This window comes from Manis javanica, chromosome 7 (genome assembly GCF_040802235.1).
Source record: "Manis javanica isolate MJ-LG chromosome 7, MJ_LKY, whole genome shotgun sequence".
In the NCBI taxonomy this organism is placed as follows: Eukaryota; Metazoa; Chordata; class Mammalia; order Pholidota; family Manidae; genus Manis; species Manis javanica.
Window position 1 is genome coordinate 38,496,614 of NC_133162.1, and position 21,876 is coordinate 38,518,489.

At 43.8% G+C, this 21,876-nt stretch overlaps 2 protein-coding genes across 8 annotated transcripts in view; one reads left to right on the top strand and one right to left on the bottom strand.

Moving 5' to 3' along the window:
* The window catches only part of RPS24 (ribosomal protein S24), a 367,458-nt gene extending 348,988 nt beyond the window's left edge, over positions 1 to 18,470 (bottom strand). For 2 of the 6 annotated variants that reach the window (XM_073240742.1, XM_073240743.1), the window contains exons 1-4: positions 18,357 to 18,470; positions 16,889 to 16,954; positions 16,591 to 16,800; positions 15,586 to 15,696 (exon numbers count right to left, since the gene is read on the bottom strand). In XM_073240742.1, the coding sequence (XP_073096843.1) occupies positions 15,586 to 15,696; positions 16,591 to 16,800; positions 16,889 to 16,954; positions 18,357 to 18,359 (390 nt within the window). In that variant the 5' untranslated portion in view covers positions 18,360 to 18,470. Of the gene's footprint in view, positions 1 to 12,631; positions 12,716 to 13,084; positions 13,107 to 14,938; positions 14,957 to 15,426; positions 15,460 to 15,585; positions 15,697 to 16,590; positions 16,801 to 16,888; positions 16,955 to 18,356 lie in introns of those variants that run through there. The other 4 variants (XM_037013322.2, XM_037013323.2, XM_037013320.1 and 1 more) reach the window with 4 other exon arrangements.
* A 1,825-nt stretch (positions 18,471 to 20,295) lies between these two features.
* POLR3A (RNA polymerase III subunit A) overlaps positions 20,296 to 21,876 on the top strand; it is a 41,129-nt gene continuing 39,548 nt past the window's right edge. Inside the window, exon 1 of one of the 2 annotated variants that reach the window (XM_073240744.1) lies at positions 20,296 to 20,483. In XM_073240744.1, the coding sequence (XP_073096845.1) occupies positions 20,440 to 20,483 (44 nt within the window). In that variant the 5' untranslated portion in view covers positions 20,296 to 20,439. The remainder of the gene's footprint in view (positions 20,484 to 21,876) is intronic. The other variant, XM_073240745.1, reaches the window with a different exon arrangement.

A 21,876-nucleotide genomic window follows, 5' to 3' on the forward strand; every position in this document is an offset into this window, starting at 1 on the left:
GGTAAAGGCCGACCTGAACACCTGCAACAGCCCCTGAACAGTCCAGGTCACCCACCCCTCCAGCCACTCTTCCACATACTCCCCAGTCCTGGCTCTTCTCCCTTCCACGAACCCACCAGCTTTCTCCTTCCTCCAAGTCTTGCCACCTGCCTTTCTCTCTTCCTGGAAAATTCTTCCCCATGCTTGCAACTCCAATTCCCTTCCCTGCATAAGGGGGAAGGAGTAGTACTGGATGACTTTCAAGGGACCTCAAAATTGTAAGGTCTGTAGTCTGTGGCCCTGGGTTTCTGCACCCTCCCTTGTCTGGTGCCAGGGAAGATGAGTAGCAACCAGAGTCCAGCCAAGTGTCTCCACTGCAGGCTGAGCATTTACTAAAGATCAGCCTAAAATACAACACTAAGACTTGAAGGGAAAGAGCTTGGGAGGGATTCAGAAGCCAAATGCCCAATGGACTCTGAGGTAGGAGGGGCAAACAGAGTGGTCTGGATTAGACAACCTGCCTTTGGCCAAGCAGAGCCGCCATCTGGGGTAACCCTCCCTTCCATCCCTGCTCATACCTTCACAGCCGGTTCCAACAGCCTCTTCCCTGAGCTGTCCCCAGTCTCTCCTCTGCATGTCTAGGCTCTCTAGCCATCTCTGCCATAGCACGCAGCTCATAGGCTTAGAATCTTAAAGGGCACCCTATGCAAGCCCTCCCCCTGGGGAAAGTAAGCTGGGGGCTAAGAACTTCACACAGATTAAATGGCCAGGAGGTAGGAAAACTACCTAACTCAGACTCACATTCTGAGTCCTAGAGTGCAGGTCCAGGGCTCTCTCCAGGACTCTTTCCAAACTTGCCTCATATCCCCTCTCTACCAGGAAGCCCTCCTTCTACCTTTGGACCTTCCCCTCTGCAAGCCAGTGTGTGGTGGACACCTTGGTTCACCTCTCCTTGGGGCTCAGACTTGATTGCTCACCTCCATGCCCACCTACTCCCACTCCTGACAGTTGACCTGGAACCTTACACACAGCAGATGCGTATTAAACTTTTTATGGAATCAGAACAACCATATACTGTGCCCAAGACTCAAGCTTCCCGCCAGGAAGATGCACCCTTTATCCACTGGGCAACCTGTTCTTTGTGCAGGGGGCAAGCCAGAGGGGCTGTGATTCAGGCCATTCACCCACCCATGGCTTCCTCCTAATCCAGCCATCTCCTCTCACCTTCAGGATGTGAAGAAGCCAGAGGTTACTTCTTCTCTCTCGCGGGCTCTCACCTTCTGCCTAGGGATGTTATGATAATAAATGGGATAACAGATGAAATGCCTCCAAGGAAACAAGCTACATAAATCCAAAGTATTGTTATTAAATTCCAAATTTAGCCCTCGGGATCAGTGAGACATGACAGATCTGGGCTGGGAGCAATTCCAGCTGTGTGGACAGAAGTCCCCTGTAAAATCAGAAGCCACAACATACAGTATTTGAGAGTCAAAAGAAACCCTAAAAAAATCCCTCAGATCTATACCTCACAGGAGGCCCAAAGATCCCTATGGCAGTGCCACAAAGCAAGCAGCCAGACTCTGCTTGTACACCACCAGTGACAGGAAACCCACTATTCCCCAAGGCAGCCCCTGCCTTCTTCCATTAGCTCGGGTTTTAAAAACTTCCTCCTGTCCAGCCAAACCACTTTGCCATTATTTTCCATACTCTGGGACTAATCTCACCTTTTCCCCCCCATGATAGCCCTTGACCAACAGCAGCGCTCTCTGCTTATTCCCAGCTAAGTATGTTCAGGCCCCACAAGTCATCATCTGAGGACAGGCTACCATACTGATACTCTTTTCTGAATGGAGTCCACTTCGTGGCTTCCCAAAATAATACAGCCCCCAGAAGTGGTCTGACAGGGAAGAACTGGACCCTCCGTTCATTCACTCTAGGCATCCACTTCCTACAGAGGCAGCTGGACCCAACAATCTGCTTTTTTTCCTAGTATCCAAGTCACGCTGTGAAATCATATAACCTACATTTAGGTTGCAGGCCGTAATCGCTGCCACACGTGTATGTGGGTAGTCCTGGCCCCAAAGATCTCCAGAAATGACACCCAAGCTGGGTGGGGCCTCCTGGGCACAGAGAACCACAGCACAAGGGTGAACCCAGTCCTTGGAGCCACACTGACCTAAGTTCAAGGCCCAGCTCTGCCACTTACTGAATGGACCCTCAGCAAATAGCTAATATCCTGAGTTTCAATTTGCTTATCTCTAAGATGAGGACAATAATGCCCACCTTGCAGAACTGCTGTGAAAACAATAGAGAGCACATACAGCTGGCGTGAGTGGGTGAAATAGGTAAAGGGGATTAAGAGGCACAAAATCTCAATCATATATAAATTAGTCACCAGAGGGATAAAAGTATAGCATAGAGAATATAGTCATTCCCCCCAACAAAAAAAAGGAGAACACTCTATACATATATATAATGTGGCTAACACAGTGAACAGTAGGTACTCGACCAAAGGAAGGGATTATTGTTACAAGTCTCACAGGAGCCCTGAGAGCAGTTTCCAAAGACAAAAAATCCAGGAAGTGGCAACATAGTCCACAGATTTTTCACAGGAGTGCCAATACAATTCAATGCAGAAAAATTAGTCTTTTCAACAAGCGGTGCTAGGACAACTGAGTAACCACATACAGAAGAATGAAGTCAGACCCTGCCTTTAAAAATTAACTCAAAATGGATCACAAACTGAAATCTAAGAGCTAAAACTCATAAAAGAAAAGATAGGTATCTTTGTGACTGGGTTAGGCAATGGTTTTAGACACAACATCTAAAACACAAGTGATGAAAGAAAAAACAGGTAATTTGGAATTCATCAAAACTTAAAGCAAATTCAACATCAAAATTTTGCCTTTTAAAGAACACCATCAAGAAAGTGAAAAGACAACCCACAGAATGGGAGAAGATATTTACAAACCATATATCTGGTAAGAGACATATATCTAGAATGCAAGAAGAACACTTACAAGGCATCTCAATTTTAAAATGAGCAAAATACTTAGACATTTTTCTAAAGAATACATATAAACAGCCAATAAGCACATGAAAAGATGCTCAACAACATTATTTACTAGGAAATTCAAATCAAAACCATAATGAGATACCACTTTACACCCACTTGGATTGCTAAAATCAAAAGTACAGATAATAACAAGTATTTATGAGGACGTAGAGAAATTAGAACCCTCAAACATTGCTGGCAGGAAGATAAAATGGTGCTGTGTGGAAAACAGTTTAGCAGTACCTCAAAATGTTAAACACAGCAATGCTTAAACATGACCCAGCATTTCCACTCCTAGGTATATATCTAAAAGAAATGAAAAAGTATGTCCATGCAAAAACTTGCACATAATATTGACAAGCAGAGAAATTTTCCTAATAACCAAAAGGTAGAAACAATTCAAATGTCCATCAACTGAGAAATAGTATATCCATACAATGGAATATCATTTGACAATTTTTTTTAAATGAAGTACTGCTACATGCCACAAGAGATGAAACCTGAAAACACTGCTATGCTAAGCATAAAAGGTCAGTCACAAAAATCATACACATGGTAGGATTCCGTTTATATAAAATTTCCAGGATAGGCTAAAAAGGAGAGAGACTTTAAGGCAGATTAGTGGTTGCCAGGGGCTGGGATTAAGGAGACTGGGAAGAGACTGCTATTGGGTAAGAGGTTTATTTCTTGGAGTGATGAAAATGTTCTAAAATTAGATAGCATGTGTGTTGCCCAATTCTGAATATACTAAAAAATGACTGAGTTGTACAATTTATAGGGTTAATTTTATGGTATATGAGTTGTATCTCAATAAAGCTGTATTTTCAAAAAGGAGTGAAGTACTGATACACACTACAATATAGATGAAGCTTGAAAACATTAAGTGAAAGAATACAATCACAATGATCACATACTGTATAATTCCATTATATGAAATAAATATGTCCGGAATAGACAAATCTATAGAGACAGAAAGTAGGTTAGTGGTTGCCCAGGGTTGGGGGACTGCCCAGGGTTGGAGGAAATGGGGAGCAACTGCTAACAGGCACAGGGTTTCTTCTGGCACGATGAAGTATTCAAAAATTAGGTGATGGTTGCCCAGCTCTGCGAAGCCCACTATGGTATGTGAACTATACCTCAATAAAGCTATTTTCAACTTTCTGAAGTAGCAACATGGAATGGTCTGAGAATGACAAGGAGAGAAAACAGAAGTTTAAGCAACATGGGACAGCTGCCAGGGACACATCAGCAGCCCTCTGTCTGCACCCTTCTCAGCAAGGGCTCCCTCAGCCCTAGTTAAGTGCAGAGTAGGCTCCATGAGCTGGCAGGACGGGCCAGTCAGCATCTCACCCCCAAGAAGCAACAAGTAGGAAGCAGAGTCTAATTGCTGCTGGATGCTTGGAATGGGAAGCCCAAAGCCTGGCCTGGTAGCTGTGTGAAAGAGGAAAGCAAGTAAGAAAGCCTGCAAAGAGTGAGATGAGTACTCAAAGGGAAGGAGAGAAGAGTTGATTAATACTGGAATACTCTCCACTCCCAGTCCCAGGGTGTGGCCAGCCCTGCCTGCGTTTTGATTGTTAAACACCTCTCATCTTTCCATTACATTCCCTCTTTTGCTTGAGAGGCTTCTTGTCAAAGAGTTCCTGTAATGGCAAAGACTAGCACTTGTTCCCTGAAACCATTCTCCCCACCTATGCCTGGGCTAGAGCTAGACTACATCTCCCAGCAGCCCTTGCAATTAGGTGTGCCAAGAGACCAAGTCTCAGCCAGCGGAATAAGAACAGAAATGAAGTGGCAGACTTACGGTCAGGCCTTTGAGGAGAATGGGTGCCTCTCCTCCACCTCTTGCTCCCATTCCACCAGGTAGATGTAGGTGACCGTAGATGTAGGTGACTGGGTAGATGTAGGAGGCCCTAAAGACAGCAACGGCACAAGATAGAAGGAACATGGATTCCCGAATCACCATGTCCAGAGGAAAGCTACCTGCTGACCAGGAATACTCTATTAATAGAGAGCTAGGAATAATGGGGTGTTGTGTTTATGCCAATCGTATTTTGGGGCCTATGTTACAGCAGTTTAACCTGCTGTAACTGAAACAAAGCAAGGGGGCAGTCTCTCTCCCACCAACAGTAAGACAGGCACAGTTAGGCCCAGCACCAGGACTAGGGGTGGCAGTCTTGGGATCATGAAAGTGCTAACCCTGTGTTTGTACCCCACCCGAGTGAGCACCTCGTAAGATTTCACAGCCTAGGCATCTCATTGCCTCACCCCAATTCCAGCCCTATTAGCCCCCACTATAACTGACAACCATCTTTCAGAATGGAGCCAACACTGTGAGCAGCAAGACAGAGAGAGAAAATGTCTGGGTCCTGACAATACTGTTGAACTGCTGCAATCCATCAGCTCTGAAGTCCCTTCTACATCTGGATGGCTTCTTAAGTAAGCAAAACAATGTCACTGTTCAAGGCAATTTAAATTGAGTTCCCAGTTACTTGCAGCTGAAGGCCTCCTACGTAACACACCATCTAAAGCCAGCTCAGGGCACCTGAGCAGTAGACGTTTCACCTCTCAGCTTCCCAAGGAACACTTCTGTATGAGTGACACTCTGCAAGACAGCACAGAACAATGAGCCGAACAGCATGGAAAAGTATCCAGACAACACTGCAGTTCTTTGTAACCTTAAAATTGGAAGGAAAATGGTGGGAAAACTGGACAGCCACATGCAAAAGAATTGAAACTGGACCTCTACCTTACACCATACACAAAAATCAACTCAAAATGGATTAAAGATTTGAAGACCTGAACCATAAAGTTCCTAGGAGAAAACATAAGAAGTAAATTCCTTGACATCTGTCTGGGCAATAATTTTTTTTGGACTTAACACCAAAAACAAAGGCAACAAAAGCATAAACAAACATGTGGGACTACATCAAACTAAAGCTTCTGCACAGCAACTACCAACAAAATGAAAAGATAACCTAGAAAATGGGCAAAAAAACATGTGCAAGCCATATATCAGATATGGGGCTAATATGCAAAACATATAAAAAACTCATACAACTCAGAATCCAAAAAGACACAAGCAACCCAATTAAAAAGTGGGCAAAGGAACTGGATAAACATCTTTCCAAAAGAAGACATACAAAGGCCAACAGGTACATGAAGAGGCGCACAGTACTACTAATCACCAAGGAAGTGCAAATCAAAGCCACAATGAGATATCACCTCGCCGAAGGGCTGTCATCAAGTCAAAAAATAACAAGGGTTGGCAAGGATGTGGAGAAAAAAGAACCCTTGTGTACCAGAAAGTAAATTGGTGCAACCACTATGGAAAACAATATGGATGTTCCTCAAAACATTAAAAATAAAACTACCATATGATCCAGCAATCCCACTCCCAGGTATAGAACAAAGGAAATGAAATCACTATCTCGAAGAGATATCTGCATTCACTGGAGCATTACTTACAATAGCCCAGACACGAAAACAATTTAATGCCCATGGAGAGATAAATGGATATTCATATATACACAATGGAGTATGATTCAGCCACAAAAAAAGGAAATCTTGCCATTTGCAACAACATAGATGGACCTTGAGGGCATTATGTTAAGTGAATAAAGTCAGAGAAAGATAAATGTTGTATGACCTCACCTTTAGGTGGAATCTAAAAAAAACAGCCCATAGAAAACAGTGAACAGACTGGTGGTTGCCAAAGGCAGAGGTTGTGGGGTGGGGGAAATGGGTGAAGGTGGTCAAAAGGCATACAATTCCCCTTGTAAGTCCTTGGGATATAATGTACAGCATGGTCTCTACAGTTAACAACACTGTATTGTATATTTGAAAGGTCCTAAGAAGGTAGATCTTAAAAGTTCTTTGTAAGAAAAAATTTGTTAACTGTGAGTTAATGGGTTTGATCACTTATATCTACATATAGATATATCATCATGCTGTACATCTTAAACTGTTATATTACATGTCAATTACATCTCAATAAAATGAAAAAAACACCTAAGTGTAGAATATTTTTAAAAAGGAAGAAATGGCTTCTGAGTAGCAAAATGGCTCACTTGATATCAGGAGGGGAGTGAGCTCAAGATGAAGAGGACCAAAGTTCAGTCTCCTGACCACGGATGAGCTGAGGGACTCTGGGAGAGCCACTTGACCTCTCTGTTCCAGTGCCCTTATCCATAACACAAGAAAATGCAGCGCCACCTACATGCAAAATGGAGGTGCCAGATCAACTGAAGAGCCTTCCTTCCCTTCTCCAAGGAAGCCTGATGGAAGGAAGCATCTGGTTTAATACGTTTTCTCCACAAGGACAGCTGCAGCTTGACGGCATTTGCCTATGGATGGGGCAATTTCTAATCAAACTCTGAATGTTATCATCAGTGGTAGGAGGCAGAAGGCTGGACCAGACCCCTTTGAATCCCCTATGGCTCTGTGAGGTGCACATTTACAGCTCTCTTAAAACACAATTCCAGAGACCAACTGCTCAGGCAGAACTCAACTGGGTCAGCGGTCACTGTGAGGTGTAGGACGCCGATGTCTGGAATAACTGAGGTGAATGCCAAAGCCTCACAATCACAGACCCTCCCTCTGAGGCAATGCATTTTCAGAAGAAATACACACTGCAGCTAAGAGAACAGGGTGTAAGTCTCTCCTTCCTCGAAGAAGTGCAGAATAGAAATCTATAGCAAATCCTTGATGTCTATACATATCTGGACTTTCCAGTTTGATAGGTTCCACCTTACTGCCTCACACCAAGTAAATCAATGCAACCACTGTGGAGACGGATGTTGTGCGGCAAGGCTTCCCAACTGCCCTGCACTCTGAATTCCTGGAGGAGAGTCTGTCTCCTCCTCAGCCCCCCGGGGCAGAATGTTATACATGGAGAGAAAAAATGTTGAAACTCACCTTTGCCGCGGTACTACCCCACCTTACAGAGGAGACTAAGGCTCAGAGAAAAAAGGGGGCTGACTTGAGACCACAGAGTATGATTGGGGAAGAGCTATGGCTTGAAGACAGGTCTTATAAGCCAGACTCTGGCTCCTGCACATCTGTCCAAGAACTGGATGGAGGGATGGCACTCCAGGGAGAACACTGAACCAGAACCAGGGTTCGAGCATTCTTCCTCCTAAAGAAACTGCAAGCCCATTGGCTGGGCAGCTACAAAAGAGGAATGGTGTTTGCACTGCATCTGTAGAGACATTGCAGCACGGGTGAGTAGGCATGGCCATGCACATGTGAACAGCAGAAAGCCCTGCAGGTTCAGCTTCCCTATGAGGGCCGAATCCTATAAACAAGATTACCACCCCCATTAGACCTTCTCTGAGAAGAAAGAGTGACCTCTCCAGTTGATGTGGCTGGCATCAGGCTTTTTCATGCTTGCACAAGGATAGCAGCTGTGACTACAAAGCAGGCAGCGGCCAAGCCTGTGCCCACAGTGCCCCCTCGTGGGAGTCCACATGTCTCGTCAGATCCCTTTATTCCACCAAAGGGAAGGGCTATTATCAGGGCAGTCCACCACACTGCCATCCTGGTCTCCAGCTGACCCTACCTCTAGTTTTCACACTTCAGCCTGCATCGAAATGGCCTGGAGGACTTATTAAAATATAGAATGCTGGGGGCCACCATCAGTTTCTGATTCAGTAATTCTTAGGTGGGGCCCAAGAATTGGGGTGTCTAAGTATTCTCAGGCAACGCTGATGATTAGAACCATTTTTGAAGAACCACTGCCTTAGCTATTCTCTTCGCACCCGTTAAGGCTCAGCACAAATTCTAGCTCCCTCATAACATGCTCCACAAATGGCCCCACTTATCGTAGATGTCTAAGATGTATGGCTTAGACCAAGTTCTTTAACTTCTGTGAGCCTCATAAAGTAAACAGGTAAACAAGATACAGGTATCCCCCCCTTTTTCCAAAGGCCACATTACACTTCACTTTTATGAAAGACCTACCTGTTTCACTAACCAAAAGAAATCCAAATTTTCACTTTTACAAATAAAGGGAAAAAGAAAAACAGCATAGCATTCAGTATTTGTTGTGCAGCAAGCTGCTAGAGGCAACACACAACCCAGGCAGCAGGAGTGGCCCCATCAAGCTCCTTCTCCAGGAAATACCCAGCATCTCAGCATCACACCACTGCAAGCTTTGACCTGTGCCTGTGAGCATCAGTGCTTCAGCTCTGTTTATTTTGTGCATCCCTTAGCAAGCTGCAAGGTGTCAGAAGAGCCTAAAAGAGGTTATTTTGGGGGTGTCTGGGAATACTCGAGGATCTTTCCATATAAATTAATGGTAATTATTTCTTTGCTTTACACCATCTTGGCTTACAAAAGGTTTCCAAAGAACACTCTTACTTTTGAATAGCAGGAGAAACCTTTTGTGCAACAGGCTTACAGGCACACAGACAGCACTCAATAAATGTAAGCTACTCTGCTGTTATACTAGCAGTATTATTACTACTCATTTGCCATCTTCTCAAGGACAAAGACCATGTCTCCTCCTGAGGCAATTCTGACGTAAAAGGGAGAGATCCTTTATCCAGTTTCCCTGGCCCAGCTGATCAACAGCATAACCTGGGAAGTTGTTAAAACTTGACGCTTGGGTGCCACCCAGAACTACTAACTCAGGAAATGGGGCAAGAGACCTGGGCATTTGTATTTTTAACAATCCCCTAGATGCCAGGATTGGGAACTACTCATCTAGACCTTGTACCTCCTCTGCACACAGGGAAATGGAAGCCCAAAAAATGCAAGTTCCTTACCCATCCACTGGCCCCAGCTGGGCAGTGGCTGAGCAGGGATCAGAAACTAGGTTCCTGACTGCTGGTCTACTGCTTTTCCCACCAAGCTAGACTGCTTAGATACCATCTCATCAACCTCAAACCTCTTGCAAAAACCTCTCCCCAACATACATGATGAGCAGTCCAACTGCTTAAGTACCTCCCATGCATAGTTTGGCATGTGACATGGCCATGCAATCCATCACTGAGCATCTAATTCTCCAGCGTTCCCTTTTTTCAACCAAAACATTTAACAAGGAAGTCGTTAGCCTACAACCTCCTCCCTGAGCTGTTCCCTGTTGACCCCTCTAGTTTCATTTCCCACCTCACTTGTAACCGAACTCCCAACCAGATTGTGGACACTGTTGTTCTGGGGGCAGTCTCAGTTCTGCAACATCTGGCTTACAAAAGTTCAAGGGTGAGTGGATGGAGGACGACAAATAAGAAGTGCAGGTGGTCCCTCCCTAAACCCACACTACAGAGCCATAGAACCCACAAAGCCTTGGCAAACACAAGTGTCATACCTCTGTGACCTTGCAGCCCACCTGGTGTATTTTTGGAACAGAATTTCTTACCATAATTACACTGTGCAAAACACTGCTGGGAGCCACCAGTCACCAAGGGTGTTCCCTCTCATTGAGAAAATACCTACCTGCACACTCTGCTCCCTCTCCCCAATCTCATCCCCTCTTCTGCAGCGTAACTGGTCTCACCTTGTCCCACAGCTGCCTGCTTATTCCCACCTCTCAAGCAGTTCACCTGGAAAAATAAGCCCAACCAAAATCAATCGCAATTCCCTTCTCCAAATCGACTACCTGAATGACTGCAAACTCTGCCCTCCCTGAGCATTCCCAAAAGCCTCTTCACATGTACTCTGATGTCCACCTTCACCTTCATTCAGGATCCCTGCAGCTGTACCATCTCATGAACCCCTAGGACCCCTCTGAAAACCATCTCCTGCCCTTCAATTCTTGCTCCATTGATCCCAACACCTCTGTCCCTGGAACCACACCCCTCCTTGCACCCACTTCATCTCCTGCCCTGCTCCTGCCCTGCCTGGGCCACCGAAATACCTGGCATCTTGCACTTGCAGGCTGCTAACCAGTCCTCCACTTCCACACCTGTCACAGCAAACTGCACCTCCTACTGCAACGTTTGCCACCACAGATAACCTCTGGTCTCCACACACTGCTCAATTTACAAGTACCACCTAGCCTCCACTCCATACCACCTAATAGCCATTTTGGTGAAAGCTGAAGCTTGTGGGTCTAAATTCCCCCACTTTTTCACTCTCCCCCCTACAAGCAGACCATACATCTTATTTCCTGGGAGCACAAAGCAAGAGAACCCACAGGGCCATTGGTTCCAAACTGAAGTATGCAACCTCTAAGCAGCCTCAAGTGGAGCAACTACATCCAACCTGCCCTCAGCTCACTCACCTATTCACAGCCCACCCTCCAGTTTGCAGTTCCTCAGTCAAGACCTCTCACCTCATTCTCCAAAATATTCCACTACCATCCTGTGGATAAAGTGGAAGTTCCTGTGGCCAGGATTCTCACCAGGCCCTGGTTGGGTAGCTCACTACACACAGGTGGGCAATACGCTGCTATTGACTATGTAAAGAGCTCCACCCAGTGGCCTGAGTGCCATGGAAAGCAAAGCTGAGGCTGGAGTGGTGGCAGCATGGAGAACAGAGGCCCAGAAGATGGTCATGCAAGCAGAGACCCACTAGCTGCATGCAGACTCGCTCTGCATGAACAGGATTTTAGTGATTGACCTGCCACTGTGGGAATAAAGTTGGGTATAACCCTTTCACCCAAAGAACGTTTTACTGTCATTTCTTTTGGTCACATTGCATCCACAGTGAACTTACCAGAGCTGAAACCAATTGGCAAGACACATCCCTTCCTGCAAACCTCATATGCCTCTGCTTTCAGCTTTTTCCTGGATTCCCTTTCTACCCAACCTACCAGGTCATTTCGTTGTTTTCTGCTTCTTGAGGTTTCTTTGTAGCATTTCATCCACTGACATGGTTCCTAATGGCAACCCAAACCCCTTAAAACCATCCCAAGCTCACCAACTCATTTTTTATCCTCTCAAAAGGCACCTCAACCTACACAGTAACCCTAAGGCAACCTCTTCTCAACCTCCCAACCCCACAACCAACCAAATAACCACAGATCAGGTTCAGATCCTCAACCCTGATGCCTATAAAAGCCAATCTGAAAATCAGCATCTGGAAAAGTAGCACTAAATAACCCTCAATGTTTCATAAAAAGCATGCACAATCAGATTTACCAGTTACCATACCCAAATTTTTATTACTCTAGAGCCTCTTTCAAATTCCTCCCTCATAATAAACCACTTATTTATCCCATAAGCACAAACCTGTAATACACAAATAACTATTTTAATTGATCCTATTTACTTCCAGACAAATGGTGAACATGTGATCCAGTAATTTTAATTTCTATTGAGACCAGCAAATAATTTTTTCAATAATGACAATGTGGGGTTTCTAGGAACACCAAAAAGAAATTCAGATTTGAAATGTCTTTCAGAGACGACCAACAATACTGAAGGCAAGTATTAACATGAGCTATCAGGTCAGCCTGACACAATCCCTTGTTGCCAATACCCTACACCTGACATCTTTGTGCTATTCAAGGAAAGGACAGACATCATCCCATAATACCAAATTTTCACAGAAAGCACAATGGACCATATGAACTTGGGCAGCAATCTTAACCTGCTGTTAACAGCAGACTAACTGTGGCACTCCCAATAAACTTCAAGTAAGTTTCAAACAACCAGACACATAAAAGTTCTCAAGTTTATTAATCCTCATGAAAAATCTGCAATCACCACAGATAAAATCACTGCAGAATCTTTACTCCTTCTGTGAATCAAAAAAGAAAAAATTAGTTAGTAACTGCCTTTAAAACTCTGAAAAGCTTAAAATCTTCAACAAACTCCAAAATTAATGACACTCATGCAAAACATTAGTAACCTAGAATTATGGTTAAGTTTGTGTGATCATAACAAGACAAACATTAAGAAATAAACATTCAAGTTATGAATGAAATAAAAATTGAGAAGTATTACATTTTAAAAACAAAGCCACATCACTATCAATATTTGAGAGATTACAACTCCTGAGAGCATTTGCAAATCAACTTCAAAATCTATTTCACATGCTCTACTTTTAAATTACTTCATCAGTAAATCAAGGAGTCTAATGATCTAAGTGAAAAGTTTTGAATTATACCTGTTGTCCAATCTCCAGCTCACTGAATCAGTGGCAGGGAAGGGAGAAAGGAGGGGGAAGAGGGAAAAGAAACATTTCATTATTAGTCCCTTTTCAAACTCCAAAATAATCTGCATTTAAGAGCATGCAACCAGAATCTACCTTAAAGATGACTGTTTTGTTCTTTTCAATTGTATATAGAGTACTCCTTAGACAATCTCAATGATTTTATTCCTTCCAATTTTGAGAACACCTTGCTTGATTACTATGGTTCTTATGTAAACAATATGGCATGATTTTTTCGAACAGCAGTGCCAATCCAGGCTGCCATTCCCTCTGTACAGATGAAGTACACACACTGAGCCTCAGCCCCTCTGCTCTGTCCAGCGACATGATGCTGGGCACACTAGCACCACTAACACACGTGGGAATCATCCCAGACGAGTCTAATTTAACCTCAAGGACAGCACTATAAATCATCAAGTCTCCTGAAACCTTAGTTCAATACTTCAAAAGCCACCATTCACAGCCACCTAAAGTAGTGCAAATTAGTATTTAAAAAGAGGCAAAATTTAGCTGAAGTAAAAATGCTTCAATTGCTCTTCAAACCTGATACTATTTATCCCTTAATTTAAAACTCTATCACACCAAAGAAGAACAAATGCCAATTCCAACCTTCAAACAAAAACTAAATTAAGATCAACAGTACTATGCCTGACTTTTCTGAGCCAAACAATACACGTGCTCATTTATGCATTCATTCTCCAGTCAGCTAATCAGAACAGTGCTAGTGAAATGCACCACTGCAACCTGAAGCAGGAATAGCGGTAGCTCAGGTCCGCACAGATAGCCTCTGCACATGTCACCATGAAGCACTACCACATGGGACTCAAAGGCTAAATGAAGAAAACTGTGTTAAATGTCCTTCAGGTCTAGTTCGGAGGACAAATACTGGCTGAATGTTTTGGCAATATCTGGAACTTCTATCAACAGATACTAACCTCACAAAACGGAGTGGTTCTAAGCAGGAAGTAGTTGCTCTGGCAGTGTGCCCATTACCGTAACTCCATGGCACTGGGAAGTCAGTGTGTTAGAATAGTGGGCAGGTACACCAAGTTTACTGCCTGGCCCACAGGGAGTCATGGCTAAAGCAGCACACAGGGCAGTGACCACCAGTGTTTCAAAAACCCTACTACTCCCAACCCACTCTTACTTACATTACCTGTTACTGATTCAGGATGCTCAATGTGCAGAAATCTGTTTAGAGCAGGGTAGTGGACCATTCTGACCAAATTACTTGTAAACAAAGCATCATTTACCATGTGTATATACAATGATCTCAAATTTTCCAATTAAAAAAAAGGTATCAAATGGAAAGTTAGAGATCAAGTAATAAAAAGCAATGAAATGATACAAGGCAGCTTTAAGTGGATCCTTCTGGGACAGTTTGCCAAATTTCCTAGATCAGCTACCAGAGAAATCATCCAGTCTCTCCAATGTCCCCAAGAGAAAGATGTTCATGACTGGACCCCTTCCCAAGCCCTGTGTTTAACTAAGGCCATTTCCTGGGTACCTAACTCTCTGGGACACAGCATGTCCCAAGTGCAGGTTGAAAGATGCCTACTTAGAAGGGTACTCACCTTCCTCCACTGGGTCGCTTCATAACAAAACATGCATTTTTGAGTTTCCAAAACAAACGTGATTTATAGTAAAAGTTTTTCTCCTTTGCTCATAATACACCATTTTAACACCAAGCATTGAAGTATAATAGACCACACTATATAAAATTCTATGATCCAAAAGCCAACATGCAAAGCATCAAAGCAAATTCAGTGAAGGTGATGCATCCCCACACCGTGCTCACAATCTCAGTACCTGCTAGACACTTCATTTCTGATGAACAAGAAATCCAAGAAAGGTAGAGGGAAAAGGCAAAAAAGAAGTTCACAGGAAACTTGATTACTTGTTAATTTTAACAACCCACACCTTAATTCCAATGATTTATAATTAGCTAGCAAAGCTAGTAGAAAACTGCTAATCATTAAAATCACTTAAGTCTTGGCTAACTGGAGAGGAAAGCAATTGAGATCACAGCTGCCTGTCCAGCACGCCAGGAAAATGGGCCACAGTGATTCAACTGCCTCTTAAACCAGTTGTTCACTTTAATAGGCTAAATCCTGGGGAACTATATCTGCTCCCCCTATAAGAGTCTATGCCAATTAACAGTAAAATTAACACCTTTCCTGATGGGGCTTTTGCAAGGTGCCCACCAGGATCACTGAACCAATGTGGCCCCCATATTGTGCTTATCTGTGAGCTGACAAGGGGTGGGTGAAGCTACTCTAGTGAGATGTTAAGATACCACATTTTGTGGCTTCTCAAAAACACGTTACCTTCTGTAATCCAGAAGAGTTGGGAAAAGAAGAAACATTAAGAAAGGTTACTGAGAGAACAAAACCCCACTTCTCCAGAAACTAAAGACCTGCAATTGCCATTGTTTTATTTTCCCTGATGAACGATACCTTTTTGCCAGCACCAACGTTGGCCTTTGCAGTCCCCCTGACTTTCTTCATTCTGTTCTTACGTTCCTTCCGTTGTTTTCTTGAGGTCTTTTTCTTCTCATACAGTCCATGCTGAAGTAGAGAGTACATACAGGTGACATGCCAACACCAACTCATCAACCACTCATCTGGTAGGGAAGCTAACCAAGTCACAGCTCAAGAAATGCAGACTGCCAAATCAAAACTTACCAACTCCATTTAATGTTTGTGCTATAACAGGAAAGGTCATTAAAGAAACAGTATATACACAGTAATTGCAAGGAAACAAATGTTCACCCAACGCTCCAATCTAATCTCCTCTCTGTCCACTTCTGCACTTGTTCCTGCTGCCTAGAACACTGCTTCCAAACCTTTACATCAATCTCAATTTCAATGTCACTCCTCAGCAAGACCTCCCAAACCACCCAGCTAGAAGACATGCTTATCTATCCACATCACCATAATCTCCCTCCATTAGTCTATGGGAAGATTTATCCAACAGCAGAAAGCAAAGAGTTAACAAGGACACAAGTACCTAAAAGTAATCTGTGCACTAGTTTACTATCTGTGATGGAAGCCAGGAGTTTTGACCAGTCCATTGTTATACAGTTCATTAGTGCTCAGAAAATCATCCTTTCATGGATCCTACCCACCTACAAAATCAACTCAGACCTTTAGTTTTAAGGATCTCAGTCTTATGCCCATCTACCCTTCCCAAATTCATCCCCCTGCTTCCAGCTTCTATCTCCACAGGTACTTTACCTGCCCTTCTAGACCCAGCTCAAATGTCACGTGCTCCAGATCCCATTTCTAAACCCCCCCACTCTACCTGCACATCTATTAAAGAACCTCTCCTCTTAGCCCCCTCCAAGTTCTTTAGGTCTGTATGTTGTCTCTACCTAGACTGCTGCCTCTCATTCCACTGCACCCACAAAACTATTCAAAAACTCAATCTTCAGCAGCTCTTGAACAAATGAGAGCACCTACTCTTGCAAGTCTATGTTTGGGTTCATTTTTCTTTGCATAATCCAAAGAATCATAAATCATGCCAAAGCCAGTTGTCTTGCCACCACCAAAATGGGTTCTGAATCCAAATACAAAGATGACATCTGGTGTGGTCTTGTACATTTTGGCTAGTTTTTCCCGAATTTCTGTCTTAGGGACGGTTGCCTTCCCAGGGTGAAGGACATCAATGACCTAAAAAGAGGTAACAAGATTAATGTAATAATAAAATACATCTTTAAAAGTGAAGAACAATTAATTAAACTGATGTGCCCTTCCTTACCATCTGTTTCCGCTGCAGTAGTCGATTGGTCATGAACTTCCTGGTCCGGATAGTTACTGTGTCGTTCTGAAAACATGACACACTAGTTAAATTAGGTGTTCTTGACCTTGCCGTGATTTTCCAACATCTAGAACTGCACTGTTCACATTGGTGCCACCAGCCATGTGAATAATAATTTTAATTAGCATTTAAGATGCAATTCCTCAGCTGCAGGAACTACGTTTTAAATGTACAAGTGCCTTTTAGGCTAGTGGCAGGAAAATTTCAATGAACAGAAAGAAGGTACCAATTCCCATCTCCTCCAAACCCACTTAGCACAGTGCCTAACTCACAGGACACAACTCACACATAAGCTCAGTACCAAGAAAATGCACTCAACAGCTAAAGCTAAGTCTTACTTCGCTTTGCTATGTAACTCTGTGGCAGGATTTCTCAACCTCAGCACTACTAATTTCTTATTGTGGAAAATGTCCTGAGCATTTTAGGACGTTTAGCATCAACCTTGACCTCTGATCATCAGGTGCTAGTAGCATACCTACTCCCTAGTTGTGATCAAAAATGTCTCCTTTGCAGACTGTCCCCTTGGAGGCAAAAATACGCCAGTAAAGAACCACTTCTCCATGGTAAAATTACCATGACTTACACAAATGTTACAGTTTCAACCGTGTTTATAGCATATTGCCACAAACGCTGCAGTGCCTGCATGTAACTACCTGTACAACTCTACAGACCATAAGAAAACCGTATTTTCTTCTGAATGGCCAAGAGTTCTATTACACGATGAGTAACTAAGGAACGCGGGCATTCAGCATGCTTACGCTGACTGAAAGAGGGGAGACTTTCATGGCAGCGATATACTGCTAAATTTCAATCTGAAAAAACACTCCAAAATAAGTGACTTTAACAGTAATCAATTCTTGAAACGCCCAGGGGAAAAATGACTTGCAAGTTAGAAAAAGGGGGCTGAACCTTACAGACTTAGGGCAAGATTTTTGGAGGCTTTTCTTCCCGGGGCGTCAGTTTCTCCAAAGTGAAACAAAAGGATCCATTCGGCTAACAATATTCTCGCTTACACATGAGAGAGCTTTCACTCGCCGCAACTCGCCCAGGCGCTGCCAGTACCCTCTTCACCTCTTGGGCTGCCATCACCTGCACGCCGCCTAACCCAACCTGGGACTACAGGTATTTCACCCCACCCGACCCAATCCACTGGACTCCACGAAGCAGACAAACGCAGCAGCCGCTGCCGCTGTCCCCAGGCCCTGGACTCTGAAGCCAGGCGTCGGGGTGGGCAGCGCAGCCCGGACTCCCGCAAGCAGCTCCAGGGCCCTAGTTACCCTACTTCCGTCAGACACGGCTAGGTAAGAGCAACAGGAGTTCGGGCGGCTGTAGCGCAGACGACGGAACCGCGGGACGAAGGATGGCTTGGATATATGACGGATGACTGAATGGGTACGGGGAGACTCACCATGATGGCGGCGAACCTTCAAGTAGCAGGGAGAAAAAGAAGGACCCTCCTCGCCGACCAATCATATCAATGCACAAAGAAGGACCCCGGACGGCGCCAACGTAGGGGCGTGGCCTGGACTGGGAGGCCGACTGAGCCAATGCCTGACTGAATGTGTCAGGCCCCGCCTCATGGAGCTTTGACCACACCCCCGGAGTTCTGGACTGCCCACTCCGGAGGCGGAATTTCTTGGGCAGTGTAGGTTTATGCAAGCTTGCGTTCAATTTCAGTTCAATTCATTACTTTGAATTGTCCGTGCGTAAAATTCCGGAAAACCTAATTATAATTTTTATGATCTTCCGAGTTAGAGCTTGTTAAAGCTGAAAGGCGTCTTAGGAGATCCTCGCTACCAGCCTCCTTTTACAGAACTGCAGAAACCCTGACTCAAAATCTTTGTTAGTTCAAGTCCACAAAACTGACCATTTTTTTTATTTATTGCTAAGTGTTATTTTTTCTGAGATTCTCTGGTGATTGTCTGATTAAAAATAAAACGCTCTTGAATTTGTGCAAATCTGAGTCCGTACAAAACTGAGCTTTTAGTGACTATTTGATTGATCTAGAAATGTTAGTTGTTTAAAGTGAAACTGACATATAAAGACAAAGAACTGACATATAAAGATAAAGAGAAGCATGCATGTTGAATGACAGATTTTAGGAAAGAACTTCCCAAAAGTTACAATGGGCCAGGAGACCAGGGTGCAGGCTTTAAGGGCAACTTTCTTAAGAGTAAGAATAATTCTTATTCATAGAGTGACTGTCATGTGTTTATTACATTCTAATTACAGTATTTTACCTTCATTTTCCCACCAACTCTAAGAAATGTGGCACCTATTACCTCTTTTATAGATGGGGAAATTAAGATACAATGAAGTTAAGTAATTTTCTCAACTCCACGACTTTTGAGTGGTGGTCCCTAGACTTCCATGGAGGCACTGTGATTCCAGAACCTTTGTTCTTAACCTTTAGATAATAAGTCATTCATCAAATCTTGTTGGTATAGTATTGTCAGCATTACTCCAAAGATATATTAAGTGATTAACTGCTGAAATAAGTTAGTGAAATACGATATGCTTTGCTTTTTGTCTGTGACATTTGTGTTTTGCTCTGGTGGCATCCATGGAAAATGAGATAGCATCTCTTCTTAAAATTCAAAGATGTTGAACCAGTTTATTGGGTTCTGTTTAGTTTCCTACAAATAGTAAAGAAGTAAGTTTCAGGCTTTATAGTACAGAGTCCTATAGTGGTGTGGTTTCCTTGCTAGTCTCATGCACTAAGACGTCACACTAAGATCAAGTAACAGATTGTCACAGATTATCAGCAACCAGTTTGTTTCCTTGATAGATGAACAATCGCTCCCTATTCTCCCCTCTTGTTTGCGTCGCTCACCGTGGCTCACTTTTCACTCTAAACTGACAGTTTCTGCTTTTGTTTTTGCAATCAGGAATATAAATTTAATTCTCGTCTTTTTCAAAGTAACTGAACTGGAAATGCATGCGCTCCCGTGTTTTCTGCCCTGTCCGTTTCCTTTGTGGGTGGTCCAGATGGTGCCCTCTGTTCCTTGTGCGGATTCATTTTAATCCTCTGCTTTTCATTAGATAATCATTAATAATAAATAATTGTTATTAATTATTAATAATTGATGTTAATAATGACGATTTTCCATCTTATGCAATTGTTGGCTTTCTGGTTGTCTAAAAGTCCCGAGGCAAGAGGTGGTAGTTTCCCAGCTGGTGTCAGATGACCTGAGAAATGGACGGGAAATGGGACTTTAATAATACAACGCAGGCCTTTGCACACTTTCGAGGAGGTGCCACTAGATGGCAGTGTAGGGAGAAGGCAAAAAGCGACGTACCTGATGCCTCTCTTGACAGACAGACGCGCCGGCAAGTAGCGGAAGACGAAGAGGCCACATGGGGTGCTCTACGGTGGCCGAGAGGACGCTGCTGGTATGCTAACGAGTCAAGAAGCACCCCTGAGAGGTGTGGGAAGTAGCTCTCAAATCCAACTCCCCGAGTCTCGAGGAACGTGACCGACAACCATCACCATGGTGAAGGAGCAGTTCCGAGAGACGGATGTGGCTAAGAAAATGTAAGATGGAACAATGGCCAAAGGGTGGAAAAATGAGAGGTCTGAGGTCGGGGTCCCAGGTCTCGAAGGGTCAGAGGTGAGGGTCATGTGGAAGGGGAGGTCAGGAATCAGCGGAAGGATTGGGCAGAGCTCACAAGTATTAGGATAGGTTAAAGAATATTGATCAGACGAAGGGCATTTCACTACCTCGAGGACTGTAGGCTGGGGGTAGTCCCTGGATTTGGGCGGAAAAGGCGGCATGTGGCGTGAGCCTTGGGCGGAAACTCGAGTTCTCCCGAAGTCACACAATGACCCCTTACTTTCAGCGAATCTTGTAACCACTGCAGCGTGGGGAGGAATCTTGGGCGGGGCTGTGTCTAATTCTGGTTTTGCTGCAGAGCACTTAGCAGAGAGGCAACATTAGCTGACTAAAAGGGTGGAGTTGCTAGCTAGAAAGTTTCACCACAGGTAGATGGATAGCAGTCTCAGAAATGAGGCTGCTGTTCTGGGTTTTCTCCTAAAGATCTTGTTTATAGGCCATGGCTCTCCTTAGTGCTTAGAATGGAAAAACAAATCAGTTGTTCTTGCAGCAGACAATTGCTGAGAAAGGTACTGTGTGCTACGGCAGTGATAGGTATTAAAGATACAACATGAGTAAGGCTTTACTGCCAATCAAGTTGGAGAAGGTAGACAAGTCAACGTTGGGTAAGCCAATTAACCTAATGGGAAAGGGGTTCAGGCAGAAGAAAGCAGACCAGACAGCCTTCTTTAAGGAGCGTACTACAGAGAGAAAGGGTGGGTAATGAGAAGGAAGCAGCAAATTTGAATCTGTCTTCCAGAGTCATCTTGCAGGCAGTGAGGAACTTTTGAAGAGATTTAAGCAGCAGAGTACCTTGATAGTATTCTCTTGAAAGATCTCTCGATTCTCTGGAGACAGAATAAGAGGGGAACCTTGGAGGCTACTGCAAGGATCCAGGCAGGGGATGATGGTGGCCTGCTTAGGGTGGGAGAGTCATCTGAGGGAAATGGATTTCAGAGGGTTTTAGTGTGTAAAATTGACAGGATTGGTCAGCCCTTCAGAACAGTACCTGGCACCTTCCCAGTTTCTTGGGAAAATGAACAAAGGAACAGATTTGGGAGAGAAAGTATTGGGTTCAGTTTTAGATGTGTCAAATTTGAGGCGCCTGTGGAATATCCAAGTGTAGCTGTTCATAGAAAGGTATATATATGATCTGAGTGAGTAGCTGGCCTACAGATAGAGATTAGACAGATGACAACATATACTTGAGTGACATAGTCACTCAGGAGGAATGTATAGAATAAAAAGAAAATAATGAGGATTGTAACCCTAGGTAGGGAGAGATGCCAGTATTTAAGGGGTGACAGTAAAAGACACCACAAGAAATTTAAGAAA